We start from the raw sequence: 20,292 nt of genomic DNA, 5'->3' as shown, positions 1-20,292 counted from the left end.
TATCTCTGATCTTAGAGCCTAATACTTGCAGAATACACAACTTCTTATTCTTTTAGACAGCTCAGTGTATTACAGCTAAAACTTAATTCTATAATTACTGTATTTCCATTATGCTCGAAAATGTTTTGATATATTTATTTTTGAAAATTGTTTTTAGCAGACTATAACTGTTATCTATCTAGATACTGCTTTTAAAAAATAAAAAAGCATCATTTTCTGTAACAAAATATCTTTGACACAATAAATTAACCCCAAATTCCTTAGTTACTGAAATCCATTCTGTATGTACATACCCGCTGATAGCCAGAGTAGTCCCGGGGAGCACTGAACTGAGACTGTGTATAACCAGTGTTTGGAGCGTTAGAGAATGAGGGGCGGTAGCCATCATATCCTCCTAAAACACAGGACAAAAAATAAATAACTTTCTTTTCCCTATAAGAAATTCTTGCTTTCTTAAAGGGAAGAATTAGAAAAGTATAAGCCATACTAGCTATTAAAAACTCATTTCTAATTGTCCTTATCACATCTGTTTAAATAGTAATTTAGCAATTTTTATTTCCTAATTTTGCCATTTAAAAAAAAAAATCTATCAAAATACACTTGAAATGTTTAAATTATAAATTAAGATTAATTCAGAAAGAGCAACTAACTGTTCCTAAAAATGATGAGACCAATTTTTATTATTTTATATATCAGGAAAGAAGGTGAAATTGTAAGGTCATCAGAATTTATTTACCTCTGAATCCATTGGCAGGACCCCGATATCCATTCATCAAGCCTCTAGCACCACGGGAACCTCCTCGAGATACACCACGACTATTATAATAAGGCTGACTGCTACGTGGAAATCCAGTGTTCTGCTGGGGAGGCTGCTGGTGGTTACCAGTCACTTGATGAGGCTGGTCCTGGGAACCGTGGTAAGTGCCAACCACTATCATTAAGAAAAAAAACACACACACACAAATGTATACACATAACTACCCGTGCACAAAGTTCATTAACACTGTTCTCCAACATGTTTTCTGGAACCTCTTCCACAGTCTCTGTGGTGGTTTTGAATGAGCAGTGTCCCATAGGCTCAAGGATTTGAACACTTGGTATATGGTCCCCAGTTGGTGGCACTGTTTAGGGTGGTCATTGTATCTCTAGGAGATGTACCCTTGTTTGGGGACAAGCTCTGAGAGATCAGTCTTGTCCCACTTTAAGTTTCTTCTCTGTTTCCTGTTTGCCACTAAGGATGTAAAACCTCAGGTTTCTGTTCCTTAAAGTTCAATTCCCTCATCTGAATAAATCTGTATATTAACAGGAAAATAACATACTAATGAAGTTCTTATTTTTCTCCTACCCAACCCATAAGATTAAGTTAAGCAGAGTAATTTTCCCAACAATTGGAAGCCTTTGAATGAATAGCGCATATAATTCCATTCTTCAAAGTAAATGATTTGAAAAAGCTATATATCATTAACACCTGAAAGGAACCAATCTTTTAACACAAGCAGTCTCACAATAATGCACAAGACTCATAATGCTGAAACAGTATATTTGCCATTTTGTATCGTTATTTTTCATTATAAAGCTCTTTAAGGATAGGTTTTCTTTAGTTTCATACTTTCTTTGGCACTTAGTTATATGGTTTTGTGTGTTCCACTAAGTAACTATATAGAAAAATATGTCATCAATTATATTACATAACTAAAACAGTAGATAGAGGCCTTCAACTTACAGGCCTTTGCACAAACCCACCCACCTTCTCCATTATGAAGAGTTTAACAATAGAAAAACTTTCTAAAGTTAAATACTGAGGTACATTTCTGATACTACTCCAGTCTTTACAATTCAGAGGAGAAAAAAAAAAGCAAAATGCTCTAAGTATCTTTTAAAGATGAAGAAGATAACAGAACACAGAAATGCTCACACATTAAAAACAATGGTCAGAGCTGTTAGGCCTATCCAAATTTCCCACTTTGGGAAAAAGGGAGCAAAGGTTCTGATTCTTACACATTTTTAACTATTTTTTTGAGATGGGGTCTCCCTGTAGCCCCACCTGGCGTATAACTTGCTATGAAGACCAGGCTGGCCTATCTCAAGAGATCTTGCTTGCCTCTGCCTCCCGAATGCTGAGATTAAAGGTATGCGGCTCCACATCCGGCTTATCTGACCTATCCAATATTCCACTGGGAAAAAAAATTTCAGACATATCTCTTTAGTTTTTATAGTGCTACTTTGCAGTGAAAAAAATCCTAGAGGATGCTCGTTCAGAGGATGCTCGTTCAGAGAACAGAGTCATGGCTCCCTTCAAAATAATTAGTTGACCTACATTGTCCATGACACAAACTGATCTATATTGATCCTATTTTATTACAATCAACATATAAAATAACAAATAAATGCCAAATACAGAGAACACCTGTTATCTAAATAATGTTTGTATGCACTTAAATATAATAAAAAATAACTGAATTTTCAAACCTTTTTTTTTGTTGTCTTGAGACAAGTCACATAACCAGCATAGACTGGCTGGTCTTAGACTCATTTTTTGTTTGATTTTTTTGAGACAGGGTCTCCCTGTAGCCCCAGCTGGCCCGGAACTCCCTATATAGACCAGGCTGGCCTCAAACTCACAGAGATCCACCTGCCTCTGCCTCCCAAGTGCTGGGATTAAAGGTGTGCACCACCACACCCGGCTTTTGACTCATTTTTTGATCTTAGACTCTCAAAGACTGAGATTACAGGTAGATGTGCACCATCATACCTGGCATCAAATCATATTTTATCATTAAGAATATTAATCCTTGTCAAATCTCACTGCATCAAATTCACAATAAAGCAAGACGTAATTGTTCATGTTAGTATTACAGAATTCCTATTTACATGTTTACACACTATAGTCTATGACTGAAAAGCCACAGGTCCGCACTTCAGAGGCAGAGGCAGGTGGAGCTCTGAGTTTGAGGCCAGCCTGGTCTACACAGCGAGTTCCAAGCCAGCTGGAGCTACAGGGAGATCCTGTCTCAATAAGACAAGACAAAAAAAGAAAGGAAAGGGGAAGGGGAAGGGGGAAGGGGAAAGGGGAAAGGGGAAAGGGGAAAGGGGAAAAGGGAAAAGGGAAAAGGAAAGGAAAGGAAAGGAAATAAAGAAACGCCACAGATCCTTTCCCAGGTCCTTTTTCCATGTAGGAACTTCAATTCTATGCAAATTAAAATGAAATTTCATAACATATCTGAACACACACGCCTACACCATGCCAGGTCTACAACACATTAACCCTTTTCTAGATACAGGCCAAAAAGGAATTTTATTTCAACCTAGTACACCAATTACAATCAACCCGAGGACCTTTTTAAAAAAAAAAATTCTTTTTTTTTTCAGACAGTCACCCTGTAGCTCCAACTGGCTTCAATCTCACCGAGATCCCCCAGCCTCTGCCTCCCAAATGCTAGGCCTTGAATGCTAGGATTATAACCTTTTAGCACAGTAAGAACCAAACCAAACCAACTTGTAAGTTTAAAGCAATCTATTGCTAGGTATAATAAAGAATTAGCAATTTAAAGCTTTTATAATTGAGTTACAAGTTTAATTCCATCAAAATTACAACATTAATAGCTGTATGATTAAAACTTCTTCGACAAAGGAGGAGGCGGTTATGGAAAGCTGGTGCAGTGGTTAAGAGCACTATCTACATCTGCAGGACCCAGGTTCGATTCCCGGCACCCATATGGTGGCTAACAACCATGTGTAACTCCAGTTCCAGGGCATCTAACACTCTCTTCTGACCTCTGAGCACACTGCACAACACAGGTCTGCTTACACACATCCAGGCAATATACTTATACACATAAAATAAAAATAATAAAAATTTAATTTTTTAAAAAAAGCTCTATGACTAAAAGGAAAAAAAAAAAAAAGACAAGCCTTCAAAACTACACACATCTATAGACATGGTGGCTGACAACCATTCATAACTCCAGTTCCAGGAGATTCGACACCCTCTTCTGACCTCCACAGGCAATGCAAGACACTGCAAGACATGGATGCACTTACATACACGCAAGCAATTCACTGTCAAAAAAAAAAAAAAAAAAAAAAAAAAAAAAAAAACACTAGCCACTGAGATGGCTCAGTGAACAAAGGCACTTGCTACACAAGCCTGACATCCTAAGTTCCATCCCTTGAACCAAAGGAGAGATCAAATTCAAAAAGCTGTGCTGGACTTCCACACCTGCAATGTGGCATGCCACCCCCCCAAACACACACACACCTGCAATGTGGCATGCCACCCCCCCCAAACACACACACACACACTTTTTTTAATTGAAAAAAAAAAAAGTTAACACTGGCTTTCTACCTGTCTGAAGTTGTTCTTGTTGAAGCTCCGTTTGTTCCACTTGGTGAGGCTGACTGGAAAAACTCTGGTTATAACTGGCCTGGTACTGATTCTGCTGTTTTAAAGTTTCTGGTTCATTAACAGGAGGAACTGGGGCATTCATATTGAACACCTGTAGGCAAATGAATAAATGATTGGCTCTTCCCTTTATTTCTGCTTTAAAGATGGCACCATCTCAATATTGGCTTTCCTTCAAATGCTAATTTAAGAACCACAGAACTTTTTTTTGGTCTTTTTGAGAGTAGGCTGGCCTGGAAACTCAGAGATCTGCCTGCCTCTGCTTCCCAAGTGCTGGGATTAAAGGCGTGATGAAGAAATATCTTAAATACTTAACTCTTCAAGCATTCCTTCAACACTAATTCCCAATTCAACTGTATCCACGATATTTTTTTCTAGGCTGTATGGTAATTATTGATGAACCAGGGTGAAATGCCAACAGCTGAACTTTACTTTGAAACTCTTCAGTAAAATAGAAAGATAAAGCAAAAAAAAGGTAAAACATCAATAGTTACGTCTAGGTTATGATTACATGGACATTGTACTGGTCTACTTGTTAGGTTTTTTTTTTCAGTTTATGTGTGCATGTGACATTTTGTGTGTAATTCCCAAGAATCGGTTCTCTCCTTCTACCATGAGCAGTCCAGGGATTGAACTCAGGTCATCAGGTGTGCGGCAATAAGTGCCTTTACCCACTGAGTCATCTCTCTGGCCCTTTTTGGTATGTTTAAACTATGCTCATCAAATCTTTACCTTTCAAATAGAGCTACAAAAATAAATAATAAATAGCTCATGAAGGACTCAGAAGACTCAAATACATCACTGAGAAGTCTAACAATAATAGCTTAAATGTTCAATTAAATATAACCTAGAATTACAATAGATACTAGGCCTGCTCAGGCTGAACGAAGTCTTGAAAATCTAGCATGAATCACAGTAGACACTTGCACTGATTTGCTTACCGTTTGCATGGATTGGAATGGAGCTGCATTTACATTGATTCCACTGCTATGCAAAGGTTTACTTGTCCCAGTCTGGAATACTTGCGGCTGAGAAGCAGGAGGAAGGGTTGATGATGATGTAGTCTGGTCTGTATTTAAAGATATTGTTGCCTAAACACAAAGCAATAAATGAATACACGTTAGCGGTAAACTAACGGAAACTTTTATACATCCATAAATTGAACTATTTCATGAAATCAAAGTAGAAAAAGAATCACTACATTCATGGTAAAGTATCTCTGCCCAATCCATGCTTGATAATAAAACTTGCCTGAATCTGATCAATTGGTTCCTTTTGTGGCCGTTGCTCTGTAGCATGAGAAGGCTGGTACAAGGGTTGAGATGCTGTGTACCCTTCACTAGTAGATGAAACCAAAGGAACCTATATAGAAATAAAGGACGCAAACCTTACATTGTACTAACAAAACTATAAAAAAAGCTAAAAAATAATTGGATAATTAAATCAACCCTACTGCAGATGGGGTTTAATAAAAAGAGACACCTATTTAAAAAATTTCTTTCTCTGTGGGGAGTGGTGGGATACACCTTTAATCCCAGAACTCAGGAGGCAGAGGCAGGTGGATCTCTGTGAGTTCCAGGCCAGCCTGGTCTACACAGTGAGTTCTAGGCCAACCGGGACTACAGGGAGACCCTGTCTCAAAAGAGAAGGAAAAAAAAAATTTTTTTCTCTCTCCATATCACGTCTATTAGAATCCCAGCACTCGGGAGGCCAGGGCAGGCAGATCTCTGTGAGTTCAAACAGCCTGGTCTACAAAGTGAATTCCAGGCCAGCTAGGGGTACAGGGAGATCTTAACTCAAAAAAAGATCTAAGAATTACAAAATAGACACATGTGGGGGGCTAGAGAGATAGCTCAGAGGTTAAGAGCACTAGAGGCTAACAATCATCTTTAACTCCAGTTCCATGGAATCCAATGCCCTCTTCTGTCCTCTGAGAGCATTGCACTTATATACATGCAGGCAATATACTCATACACATAAAATAAAAATAAATGAATTTTTTAAAAAAAATAGATCGATTTTTAAAATCTCAAAGTTTAAAATACCCCAGTCTAATAAATTTGAAGTTTCCCAAATTGTAATGTGGCCACTATTTTAAATAAAACTTTCTTCATTTATGGTTTCTCATTTTAAGAAAGTATTACACATGTAAGAATTAATTTCTAAAATGAGAGGGGGGAGCCGGACGTAGTGGCACATGCCTTTAATCCCAGCAATTGTGGGGCAGAGGCAGGCAGATCTCTGCGAGTTCAAGGCCAGCCTGGTCTGTATAGTGAGTTCCAGGCCAGCTGGGGCTACAGGGAGACCCGCCTCCAAAAGACCAAATTAAAAGAGAAAAAAATGGGGGTGGGTTTGAGACAGGGTCTCCCTGTAACCCCATTTGGCCTGGAAGACCTGGCTAGCCTCAATCTCAAGAGAGATCTGCTTGCCTCTGCCTCCCCAGTACTGAAATTAAAGGGGTACACCACCACACCCCACCTGAAAAAAATTTTGATTGTGTAGAACAGGAAAAAAGTTTAAACTCACCAAAAGAAAAACAAATGTAAGCATTGATATAAATTCTGACAACTACCTGTGCAGATGATTTGTAACAGAAGACTTAAACAGTGGTCAAATGCACCCTTGACCATTTTTTTAAAATATTTTATTTATTCTTTTTTTTCTTTATGTGTATGAGTATATTGCCTGCAATTATGTGTGTGCACCCATGTCGTGCAATGCTGAGGAGGTCAGAAGAGGGCTTCAGATTGCCCTGGAACTGGAATTTAAGGACAGTTCATAGCCACCATGTGGGTGCTGGGAATTAAACCTGGGTCCTCTGCAAGAGCAATGAATGCTCTTAACCACTGAGCCATCTCTCCAGCCCCACCCTTGACTATTTTAACTAAGAAAGAGGACTAAGAAACAAACCTAAACAAAAAATAGGTGAATCATTCTTACCTGGGTAGCTTCTGGTTGTACAGTAACTTGATTAGATTGAGCAAGTCTAGATTCAGAATGAACTGCAAAATTAAAAGAATTGTAACACAAAATCACATTTCTTAAGAGATACCTTGTACATAAGTATTAATGGTGAATTCCTATGACCAATGATTAATGAATACTTTAATGATCAAGAAAATAGATTGCAGGTGCTGGGGATTGCTCAGCAGTTAAAAGCAGTGACTGCTCTTGCAGAGTTCTGTTCCCAGCACCCACATAGTAGCTTACAAGCAAAACTCCAGTTACAGAGGATCCAACACCCTCTCTTCTAGCCTCCTCGGATACTGCATGCCAAGGGCACACTCACATGCAAGCAAAACATTCATATGTAAAACCAGTAAAAAGAAAATGAATTATAAAATACAGGTAAGATTACAGCTTTCAAATGAGCACTAAGCACTTTGGGTTTATTGGCAGTGATTACAGTTTACTCCACAACAGCTTTCATTTCGGGTTTTGCTGGGTACATACAGTAAGATGCCAGTGAGAAAACGTTCAATAGATAAATAGACAATAACCAGTACCAGTATTACTCATGAGAAAAATCTACTTTTTAAAGTAGCACAATTCCACAGGTCTAGGGGTTATGATTCCTGGTTTGTATGCAGGTGGACTGAGTTTGACTCCCAGTATGGGAACCTCAAAATTTGCAGCTAGAGAAATGGCTCAGTGGTCAAGAGTTATTTCCTGCTCTTGCAAAGGATCTGACTTCAGTTTTAAAACTTACGTAAGGCAGTTTCCAACCATTTGTACCTCCAGTTCCAAGGGGACTGATACCCTCTTCTGGCTTCCACAGGCACCCATACACACTAGCATATATGCGCGCACACACACACAAATATATTTTTAAAAAATACTTTTAGAGTCAGTCATGGTGGTACAACACCTTTAATCCCAGGACTCAGGAGGCAGAAGCAGGCAGCTCTCTGTGAGATCCAGGCCAGCCTGGTCTACAAAGTGAGTCCCAGGCCAGCTGGGGCTATAGGAAGACCCTGTCTTAAAGACAACAACAACAATTATAATACTTTGGCTAAACAGTTAATATTTCAGTGTGCATCTTTACTGGTCATTCTGCTTTCTCCTACCTCTCCCCCAATCATAGTTAAACAGACAATCAAATGTGCAGCTCATGGGATAGTCATTTAGAAAACAACACTCTTGAATCTTCAATTGTCTTAGCATTGCCTCAATACTTAATAACCTTTTATTTTAGGTTATATCAGTGCTACATGTGTTGACTTTGGCACAACTGCCAACTGGGAAAACGGCATCTTCTAACTCTGGTAGAATTCAGAAAACAAACATTTAAAACTGGCTTTTTTGTAAACTTTACACCTTTGTTTTCTAACCCTTGGTTGAGAGATACGACATGAGCTCCCTCTACTGTACAGAAATCCTAAATACCTTACTAACTATGTCATTGAGCATGCTTTTACTCAGTATGCAGTTACCATGAAGTTGGAGAATAAGTAGTGAATGAAAGGGAACACGGTATAGTTTCTGGAGTACTAATGATTTCATATCTTAATTTGGACACTGACATGTTCAGAAGTCACTGAGCTTGCATACACACTTTTCTGTATGTCTATGCCAACAAAACACTAAAAGAAATGAGGGATAATCAATAGCTGTCTAACTTAACTTTAGGTACACTCAATGGGAGGGAACTCATGTGCGGTAAACATAGCCAAATATATTTTGCCGATGAGGTTATAGATCCTAGAGAAAAACTTACTTTTGTAATTTCTTATTATTTCTAAATATGTATCCTTATATTTACAGACGTGTAAATATACACTATACCTATCAACACTCAAAAAAAGCTTCTTGCAACAGACAGAGACTATTAGAAAGCCACAACTTGTCAGAGAATTAAGTGACTGTGAGATGCCCAGCCTAAGTGACACATCTACAAAGCAACCTCTAACACCTAAGGTTCAGGGAACACAGCAAAACCAGAGACAGAAAGAATATTAATGCATCTCTCAACTCTCACCAGCAAAGCTTCCTCATGCAACAGATGATTAACCCAGAAAGCCACAACAGGCCACGGTGCAGCAAATAAACGACTACAGAGTCCTAGGTTTGATACATAGGGTACCAAAATTCTGCTACCCAGGGCTCAGGGATCACTGTGGAAGAGTTGGTCAAAAGACTCTTAAGAGCCAGGGGTGGTAGATGACCATGTAGAAGCACTTTTCCAGGCAGCTGGGAGCTGCTTTTAGGAACATATAGCAATGGTGACAGCATACACAAGAACCATGCAAGGTCAGTAAGACAAAAACCCAGCACAGAATTGGGGAAATGGTTAAGAAGCCCCAGCCTTAGCTGAGGAACTACTGGCAGTTGATCACTGCTGGGTGAAGGAGAGTTGGTTTTAAGGTAGTGATAAGTTGACCAGGCTCCAGCAGATAGACTTACACCTAGGGACAACTGGGAAAACAAACTTGACTCGACAGGCCATAACATGACAGAATGCATGAAACCCAGTGGGGGGTCTAATATGATCAAGATGTAATGTACTATACGGAGCTGGAGAGATGGCTCAGCAGTTAAGAGCACTGGCTGTTCTTGTAAAGGACCCAGGTTCAGTTCCCAGCACATGGCAGCTAACCACCATCTGTAACTCCAGTTTCAGGAGATCTGATGCCCTCTTCTGACCTCCGCAGGTACTGCATGACTCAGGTGCACTTATGTACATGCAAAAAAAAAAAAAATACTCATACATATAAAAGACAATATGAAATTTACAAAATTTCAACTACAATTTTTCAAAGAAAAGAAAAAGCTTCCCTAGGCCCCAAAGAAATTCTGGATGTACAGCAAATTAGAATTTCTAAACAAAAGACTCAAAAGTTAACAAAGCATTTAAATGGGGGAAAATTAGTTTTCAAAAACTTTGTGAAATCTGACAGCAGTATTAGGTCTTTGTAGTTCTCTCATTAAAAAAAATACTATTGGGGCTGGAGAGATGGCTCAGCAGTTAAGAACACTGGCTGTTCCTGCAGAAGATCCAGGTTCAAATCCCAGAACCCACATGGCAGCTAACCACTGTCCATAATTCCAGTTCCAGGGGATCCAATAGCCTCTTCTGTTCTCCCCAGGCACTGCACAACACAGGTACACTTACCTACATGCAGGCAATATACACATACAAATAAACATAATAAAATAATTTTTTAAAAAATACTATTACTGGGCAGGCAAAGAGTGGTTAAGAAGACAGGCTTTGGAGGCTAGTAGGATGAGCCAGCAGGTAAAGTACTTACCACCAATCCTGAAGAACCCACAGCGGAAAGAGCGCCAGACTTTGGCAAGTTGTCTTGACTCCACACATGTGCCATGTGTGCCAATACATGTACAAAATGCACTCAAGCACGTGCATACACACTTATACACAATATATAAAAAATGAAAAACTAATTATTACTAACCCGGAGGACAAACCAGCTGAGGCATATCCATGTTTTGGGTAGGGTTCATAGGTTGTGCTGATACAATGGCAGGATCAAGAGTCTGGTTTTCAAAATCCAACATTGAATCCTACAAGTTAGGATATAATGCAATTGCATCAAACAATATACACTTAAATTTACTGCTAGCAGTGTTTTACTAAAATGTGCCTACCTGTATGAAATTATAGGGCCCCTGCATTTGTGCCATAAGATCTTGTACTCGCTGTCTTCTCACAAGGGGATCTGACTGAGCCACTGGAGCCAAAGAGTGGGGCTCTGGTACTGAAGGAGATGCAGCCTGAGGTTGCTGCTGGAGTGAGTTTACCACCTAAAGCAGGAGAGGGTAGTAAAATAAAATTTTAAAGAATTCCATTATTGTCGGGTGTGGTGGCACACACCTTGATCCCAGCGGAGGCAGACAGATCTTTGAGATCAAGGCTAGCCTGGTCTACAAAGTGAGTTCCAGGCCAGCTAAGATGGCAGGGAAACCCTATCTCAAAAAGACAAAAAAAAAAAAAAATCCATTATTTTCATGGCTGGTCCCCAAACCAAGCAGGCCACCTATACACTATAGTGAGAAAAACAAAGCTTTTTTAAAAAAAAGTTGGGCCACCAGATGATTCAGAGGGTAAAAGTGCCCAAAGTCAATCCTGACAATCTGAATTGGATCCCCAGAACCCATACAGAAGGAAATAACCAACCCAGTTGTTTCCTACCAACATGCATGCCACAGCAGACACGTGAACAAACACACATAGTAACTATTTAAAGAAACATTACTTCCCAGGTGTGGTAGCACTTGGAAGAGGAAGGCAGATTTGAGTTTGAGGGCAGCCAAAGCTATACAGTAAAACCCTGCCTCACCCTCTTTCAAAAAAAAAAAAAAAGAAAGTAATTCAGTTTTACTTTAAAACTGAGAAATGGCTCAGTTAAGAGCTGCTCTTGCAGAGGACCCAGGTTTGGTTCCCAGCACCAAACTACTTGTCAGTAACTACAGTTCCAAGGGATTCAATGCCCCCTTCTACCTCCATGGACACTGCATGACATGGGTGCTCTTACATACATGCAGGTAATACATTCACATACATAAAATAAAATAAAAATATTTTTTAAATTATTTTTCAGAATGTTTTCAAAGCCAGGCATTGTGACACATGCCTTGAATCCCAGCACTCAGGAGGCAGGAGGCAGGTGGATCTCTGTTAGTTCTTGGGCCAGCCTGAGTTCCAGGTCAGCTGGGACTACAGGGAAACTTTCTCAAAGAAAAAAGGTTTTCAAAGACTATTGTGCTTACAACACATATACTTCACTATAATGGCCTATGAAACAGGAGCATTTCAGCTGTACTTTCACATCCATGCTAACACATACCTATCACCTCACTCCTCAATCTTAGTCAAAGCCCAACTGACAGGCACTACCTCTTATATAAATATCACTCTACAGAACTTTTTAATCTACTTTACTAATTAGAGAAGTATGAACTGGACCAATGATCTAGAGGTGAGGACCTAAAAAAGGACTTAATACATGACAGACAACATCAAGAAACAACCAGAATCCGTAAAGCCTGTTAACCAAAACAGCATTAGAGTGAAGAAGTCCAAGATGACAACTTAATATTTTTTTCTAAATATTATTTTTATGTTATGTATGTATTGCGTATTCATGTATTGTCCGGCATGTAGGGAAATGCACCCGTGTCATGCAATGCCCACAGAGGACAGAAGACTGTTGGATACCCTGGAACTGGAATTACTGGGTTAGCTGCCATGTGGGTGCTGGGATTCAAACACAGGTCTTCTGCAAGAACAGCCACTGTTCTTTACCACTGAGCCATCTCTCCAGCCCCTTAACACATTCTTTCTAAGATGGGGTTTTCCCTAAGGCTATTTGATGGAGCTTTTTCTAGAAGAGATGAATGATGTATTTTGATTAAACCTATAAATGTACTGACAGATTTAATCTAGATAACATTGGATAATTTTTACAATTAAACCAGCAGTTAGAAATTCATGGGGATAATAACCTTTCTCCTTCCTTTCTTTTTATAGGTACAATCTGACTATGTAGGAATAACCTTCTTCCTTCCTCACTCTCCCCCCTCCCTCCCTCCTTCCCACCTTTTTATAAAGTACATGTACATCTAGACTATGTAGCCCAGGATAGCCATGAATATGCAATGCCCCATCGCCTAAGTACTGGAATCATAGGCATTTACCACCACACAAGCTAACAAGTCATCTTTGTAATTTAACAGCCTGTGTAATGCATTGTTACTATAATAAATCTGTCAATTATACAAACTCATGGCCTTTATTTTCAGAAAAATAAAAAGTAAAAGCAAAAATATTAACCTTATAATAAATTCAAAGAACTTTTACCTCAACTGTTTCCACTGTCCACTCCTCTACCTGCTCCTTTTCACCACTGCTGAACTGTGTTTCTGCCATGAACTGTCTATTGACATACTGCAAAGAAAAATGCACTGTTTAAGATGTCTGTGTTAAAGACAGAAAGGTAAAGTAGTATTAAAAAAAAAAAAATACCTCTGTTGATTCAACTTCACTTTGCTCAGTGTATTCTTCCGCTGGCTCAGGTTCTAAGAAGCCAAAAAGGAAACAAAACAGAAGAGACTGGAATCCAGAAACTAGTCTTTAGATATTCTAATGGTGGATACCTGTCATCTATTTATTACAACTTGTAGAATGAACAAGGAACCATAAGTAATCAATATATTATATTTAGGAGATGGTGTAGTACAGGCTTGTCAGCTCTAACAAATGTAATAAAGTAGGTTATGCATTTGTAGTTTTAATAAAATCTCTGCATCTTACAATTTACCTGGGAACTTAAAACAGCTCTTCAAAAGTCTTAGTTTTTTTGATCTTTTTAATTTTTTTTATTTATTATTTTTATGTGTATGAGTTCATTGCCTGCATGTATGTAAGTGTATTCCTGTCATGCGATGCCCACGGAGGTCTGAAGAGGGCATCAGATTCCCTGGAACTGAAGTTATGGATGGTAGTTAGTCTCTGAATGTGAATCTGGGCCCTCTGGAAGAGCTGAGCCATCTCTCCAGCCCACTTCCCCCAAAAAGTCTACTTTTAAATGATGCCAAAAAGTCTTTTTAAAGTCAACAATTCCACTTAAACTCCAATTTAATAACAGTCCACAATCCGATAATTTGAATATATTTACCAAATTATAATTACTAGTTCTTACACTTTGCCATTTTTACAGCAACTATATTTAGAAAGTTTCTTTACCTTCATTCCAGAATATATTATTTAATACTAATAGCAGTTTCTAGAATAGGTAAATGAAAATAAGAACCTATATTTAAATCTCTCCCTATACTTAATACTATAAATTAGTATGCAGTGATTAAAATGACCATTTAAATTTACTTAGTAAAAATATAAAGAACCGTCAGGCATGGTGGCACACACCTTTAATCCCAGCACTCGGGAGGCAGAGGCAGGCAGATCTCTGTGAGTTCAAGGCCAGCCTGGTCTACATAGTGAGTTCCAGGACAGCTGGGGCTACAGGGAGACCCTGTCCCAAAAAGACCAAAAAAAGAGAGGGAGGGAGGGAGGGAGGAAGGAAGCAAGCACCAAAGTCTGCAGTGTGTGTGTCCATCCTACCAATGAGTAGCCTTCCCTTCTGGTAGAGAGACAGAGAGAGAGAGACACACAGAGAGAGAGAGAGAGAGAGAGAGAGAGAGAGAGAGAGAGAGAGGCTACCAATGAGTAGCCTTCCCTTCTGGTTTCAACAACCTGCCCAAAGTTAGCTAGCTAGTGCTGCTGACCTATGTTTCAACTCCAGTTATCCAATTCTAGAAGCCATATTTTTAACTATTACAAAAGTTTGTGTTAAACCAACTATACTCAGAATTTTACTTACCAACATAAGAGTTGCCATAAAAGTACTCAGATAATTAGTTACACTCATGTTATAAAAGATGCCTAACAGTACTTAGAAAGGACCCCTGGGCCAAAGTTTATAGCTCAAGACCAGAGTTTTAAAACCCCCTTGCATTAAAAAAAAAAAAAAGTCACTCATGGGGCTGGAGAGATAGTTAAGGTATTAAGAGAAACTCCAGTTCCCAGGGAATCTGACACTTTCTTCTGACTTCTGGGAGCACCACACAACACAGGTGCACATAAACACATGTAGGCAATACACTCATACACATAAAATAATAAATTATTATTTTTTAAATCATTCATGCTCTATACTGGCATGGTAAGCAGTAATACTCTACAAATCAGACAAAATAAAGAACTTATTTAAAAAGCCAGGCATGGTAGTACATGCCTTTAATTTCAGCAGAGTGAGGCAGATCTCTGTGAGTTCAAGGCCAGCCTGGTTTACATAGTAAGACTGTCTCATAAAAACAGAACAAAAAAATCTATTTAAAAATCCTTACAACTGGCCCTCACCCATATTCCTAGTACTAAGCAAAAGAACTACCAATTTAACAGTGATCAACACCCCTAAAGACAAATGGCACTGAATATTTCAGAAAATCACTCTGGATGTGCTTTGTCATAGTATTTTCTCATGCTCCAGGTTTATACATATTATTATAATCCAAGCTCACATCTACCTAAGTACTCACCAGCTTCAGCTACTTGATCTTCCACTGCAGGTGCTGAGGCTGCCTCTTCTTCCTCACACAGCCCATTCTGGTGGCTATGGGTACTGTCGAAGTAGCTTGACTGAAAAACACGCTCAACAATTTCCTTTAGAGCTTTGTCTAAAAAATAGTATGAATTACAATGTTATACTGACAATACCAGATCTGAAAAAGACAATATTCTACACAATAGTGTAGTAAGAAAAAAAGAAATTAATCAACTGTTACCAAAACATACACATATAAACATATAAAACCAATTATAGAGCAGTAGAAAAATGGAACCGTTAAACTTTGCTTTCAAGTAAGTAAGGGGGAATAAAGCTAACATTACTCAATAACCATTTCTGAGCAGCTACTGTATATTAAGTATGTAGTGGGCACTGGTGATTTTTAAAAGCACTATTAAGTCAGTCTACTCACTAATTTCATTATCTAACAGAAGGGGGTATTTAAAATGCAGAAATGAAAAAATTACATGAAGAAAAGTTAACAGTTTGACCTAATCAGGGTGAGACCACACAAAGCTTTCCTGCTATAACTAACTGTTTTAAGAGCTGACACCCAGGGTAACTAGCTAGGAGGGAAGTATTTCATGACATAAGAAAAAGCATTTACAAGTCTCACCCAAGAAAGCATGTCAAATACCAAGAAAAAGAATGGCACTGTGGCATGCCAAAAAAGAAATAAACCAAAAAGTAAACAGTCAATGGTTACTTATATACTTGCAAATTGCCTTCATTACAGCTCAACAGAAAAATCATTTTAAAGATTCTTAGCTACACAGTCAGAATTAGGTAATACTCACATGTTGTTCCACAAACAGATTTTTCTTTCCCTTCCAGCAAGTCCCACAAGTGAATGGAAGCGTGTTCATACTGTTCATTCAACCTTATAACAAAGATCTAATATTAATTACCTGTCAATTGTCAATTACAGAAATATTTCTTTTTTTCTTTTTTTTTTGTCCTTTTGAGACAGGGTCTCCCTGCAGTCCCAGCTGGCCTAGAATTTAACAGAGACTGCCTCTGCCTCCTGGAGTGCTGAAATTAAAGGCATGCGCCACCACGCCCAGCTAGATAAATATTTCTAAGTTTCTATTACCAAATACCACCATACCTTAAGCTCATGTCCCGCTCAGGGTCCACTAACTTGTAGAATTCATCCAACAATGACAATTCTTCTTCAGACAATATTGGCACTCCATTCAAACCTTGCTTCAGATCAGTTCGCACTTCATCATCCCCCAACTTATCCAAAACATACTGTAGCTCAAGCACAGTTTTTAAGCGTTTCTGTTCAGCTTCTTCTCTCATAAGCTGTTCACGACGTGCTGTCTTTTTTATTGTTTTCTGAATCTACCAAAGAACATAAGCATAAAACATCAAAGGTCTAACAAGAACAAGCCAAAACCCATGGCTGCCCCTATGGTCCAAAGAATGTACTGTTATCAGAAAGGCATTTCAGTATTTTGAAAATAGTCAATAAAACTGATTAGTCTTTATGAATTTAAAAGGGACACTGGCAGAGAAAAGGGCAGTAAAGTTAGATGAAAATAAATAAGATAATTTTTCTCATTACCCCTTTCCTGCCCTTGAAAGGCTGAAAGAACACCATAAGCCAAAGTCAATCTCTCTCCTCCTTTCTCTCATGTTTAGCATCAACTTAGGACAAAGAAAGGTCAAGTCTTCTCAAGAGTCATGGCACTGTTTTCCCAACACCTCAAGCTTCACTACAATGAACTAAGACAAAAACAAAATAGGGAAAAAGGAAACCTACAGTACAGGGAGGAATGGAGAAACGAGAAAGATCATAACAAGACAATCTAATGGCAGCAGAGTAGGTAAACGGTACTTCAAAGTGTTAAGATCTAAGGATGGTCAAAGTAAACTTACAAAAGGAAAAAAAAAATCTCCCCTATTGAATGGATGAACTTTTAAATGTTGGGAGAAGCAGTTAAGTGAGAGAGGTCTTTCATAGTTTACTGGGAGCAGAAAATAGGAAGTAGGAATGTGAAAGAAAGCCCCCCCCCCCAATTGTGTTATGTGTATCCCTATTCATGCAATCACCCGGGGGCCAGAAGACCACCTCTGGTGTCATTTCTGAGGCGCCAGCCATCTTGTTCTTTGAGACAGGGTCTCTCACAGGCCTAGAGCTCACCAAACAGGTAAACTGGCTGGACAGCAAGCCCCAGGGATCTGCCTGTCTCTCCCCATGTTGAGATTACAATCAAGTACCACCATGCTTGGCTTTTTTTAGTGTTGTTTCTTGGGACCAAACTTGGGTTCTCACCGTACCAACTCAGCCATTATCTCTAGACTGATGATTTACGTTTTTTTTTTTTTTAATGTGCATTAGTGTTTTGCCTGATGTATGTTAAGTGCATCACACGCATGCAAATCCAATGAGGAGAGAAAAGGGCATCAGATCCCCTGAAAGTGGAGGTATGGGTGGTTGTTAGCTGCCAAGTGGGTACTGGAACTGAATCCAAGTCTTCTGGTAGAGTAGTCAGTGCTCTTACCTGCTGAACCATCTCTCCAGACCCTGTAGCCCCAATTGGCCTAGAACTCACTACAGACCAAGCTGGCCTTGACCTCACAGAGATCCACTTGCCTCTGCCACCCAAGTGCTGGGATTAAAGCTGTGCACCAGCATGCCCAACCTATGATTCTTTAAAAAAAAAAATTTTTGTGAAATAATTCAAGCAAGGAAGTTGATGTAAAGAAAAGACTAGAGCTACGCTGAAGTTACTGATGCAGATAAATAAAGTGTTTAAAAACTAGAAAATGTATCAGAGGACCAGAATAAAATAAACTGCAAAGCAACCTTCTTTTTTATGAACTGTATTTAGAGAGGGAAGGAAAGGGGAGGAAAAGAAGAGAGAATGGTTCATCAAGCCAAAAGTTCTGAACTAAGATAAGTGAAACAAATCTCTACCTGGGTATTATGGTTTTTGTGTGACACCCCCCCTCCACCGACACTCCAAATTCATGTGTTAGAAACTCAAGCATCTCAATGCAAGCGCTGAGGGGTAAGGTCTTTCTTTGGACAATTATTTCAGTTGTAAGGGCATCACCCTCATCATAAATGGATAAATGCTGCTATGAGAAAGCCTTGTGAGAAGTGGGGTTGCTCCCTTGCCCTTCACCTTCTCTACCTGTGAACAAGACAGTAAGAAGGACCTCACCAGATGCCAATGCCTTGGTTCTGGAATTTCCTGTCTCGTGAACTATGAGAAATAAACTGTTGTTTTTTACAAATTTCCCAATCCTTCGGATCTCTGTAAGTTCAAAGCCAGCCTGGTCTATATAGTGAGTTCCAGGCCAGCTGGAGCTACAGCTTGAGACCCTGTCTGAAAAAGACCAAAAAAAAAAAAAATTCCCAATTTCTGATATTCTATTATAGCAACACAAAACAACTAAGGCACCTCCTACAAGTTGAATTACCTTTTCTCTTTTTTAGGCAAATTACCAAATATACATTCTCTCTTCTAAGCACCATTCTATGAAGTAGGTACCACTATCAGTACTTTGTAGATTAGAAACCTGAGGCACTGTGATAGCCTGTCTCACTTTCGTCCCTGTTTCTACTCTATTGGTTTTATTTCTCTGTAAAACTTCAACTTAGGAACAGCGATATGAAATAAGTTGGCCATGATCAAACAACTACTAAGATGACTGAGTGAAAGTATGACTCAACCCAGGTACTCTCATTCTGAGAATCAAGTGTCAAGAACCTTTTTTAATTTCCTTTTATTTTGTGTATATGAATGTTTTGCCTGCATGTATGTAAGTACATCTGTGTCATCCAGTGTTCAAATGACAGAAGGGCATTGGACCCCTGGAACTGGAGTTTTATGGATGGTGGTTAGCTGCAATGTGGGTGCTGAGAGTCAAACCTGTATCTTCTACAACAGCCAGTGCTCTTAACCACTGAGCCTTATCTCCAGCCCCAAGAATCTGCCTTTTGGGGGGGAGGGGGGTCTTTTTTGAGACAGGGTTTCCCTGTAGCTCCAGCTGTCCTGGAACTCACAGAGATCCACCTGCCTCTGCCTCCTGAGTACTGGCATTAAAGGCATGCACCACCATGCCTAGAAACTGATTTCTTAACTCTCTTAAATCCTGTATGAATTGTCTCTCACATCATATAAAGGTTTCTCATTTGACCAAACCAAAGTCAATTTGGTATTTCCTGTCTGTGTTTTATTTAATTAACATACCAAGTAACAGGTTTCTTTAGGGCATTTTTGTTCATATTTAGGTTTGGTTGATCCTCCCCACACCTCTTCCTCACTTCCACTGATTGACCTCCCTGCCTGCTTATATCCTTTCAACCACAATAGTCCCCTTCCACTTTCCTGTCACATATGTTCTATTATCCTCCAACACAGGCTTCCATAAGGCCTCTTTTCTCGTCTCTTGTGGACCCCTTCATAGTTTCCTAATCTCTACCAAAACAAAACTCACTCCTGCATAAATGCACATATATAAATCTTAGAAGTTAGGATCCACCTAAGAGAATACACCGTATATTTGTCTTTCTGAGTCTGAGTTACCTCATTTAATCATTTCCTAGTTCCATCCATTTTCCTGCAAATTTCACAATTTCATGCCCAGAATATTTGTAAGTAACCTTCCTCAAATAAGCTGACACATTCAAAGGCTCTTCGGGCTCAAATTGTTAGACTTCACTTAGATTTTTGTTCTAATGTCAAAGACTTCTGCCATATTAGTGGGTATTTAAGAAAAACTCACCCTCTGTTTGGATCAACAGCTGATGTAAGAGCAGTCCCATAGTTCTCTAAAGGATGA

The 20,292-nt window shown here is 39.1% G+C and overlaps 1 protein-coding gene across 2 annotated transcripts in view; it reads right to left on the bottom strand.

Annotated features, from left to right (window-relative positions):
* The window catches only part of Caprin1 (cell cycle associated protein 1), a 40,729-nt gene that overhangs the window by 3,490 nt on the left and 16,947 nt on the right, over nucleotides 1-20,292 (bottom strand). For both annotated transcript variants that reach the window (XM_029555698.1, XM_008852357.3), the window contains exons 5-17: nucleotides 16,601-16,839; nucleotides 16,290-16,372; nucleotides 15,464-15,601; nucleotides 13,389-13,441; nucleotides 13,224-13,310; nucleotides 11,012-11,167; nucleotides 10,819-10,927; nucleotides 7,343-7,404; nucleotides 5,654-5,764; nucleotides 5,344-5,493; nucleotides 4,346-4,496; nucleotides 737-931; nucleotides 294-394 (exon numbers count right to left, since the gene is read on the bottom strand). In XM_029555698.1, the coding sequence (XP_029411558.1) occupies nucleotides 294-394; nucleotides 737-931; nucleotides 4,346-4,496; nucleotides 5,344-5,493; nucleotides 5,654-5,764; nucleotides 7,343-7,404; nucleotides 10,819-10,927; nucleotides 11,012-11,167; nucleotides 13,224-13,310; nucleotides 13,389-13,441; nucleotides 15,464-15,601; nucleotides 16,290-16,372; nucleotides 16,601-16,839 (1,635 nt within the window). The remainder of the gene's footprint in view (nucleotides 1-293; nucleotides 395-736; nucleotides 932-4,345; nucleotides 4,497-5,343; nucleotides 5,494-5,653; nucleotides 5,765-7,342; nucleotides 7,405-10,818; nucleotides 10,928-11,011; nucleotides 11,168-13,223; nucleotides 13,311-13,388; nucleotides 13,442-15,463; nucleotides 15,602-16,289; nucleotides 16,373-16,600; nucleotides 16,840-20,292) is intronic.

The sequence above is a fragment of the Nannospalax galili genome, unplaced genomic scaffold, assembly GCF_000622305.1.
Source record: "Nannospalax galili isolate Female #2095 unplaced genomic scaffold, S.galili_v1.0 scaffold126, whole genome shotgun sequence".
Taxonomy (NCBI): domain Eukaryota; kingdom Metazoa; phylum Chordata; class Mammalia; order Rodentia; family Spalacidae; genus Nannospalax; species Nannospalax galili.
This window is presented reverse-complemented; position numbering and strand designations above follow the sequence as displayed.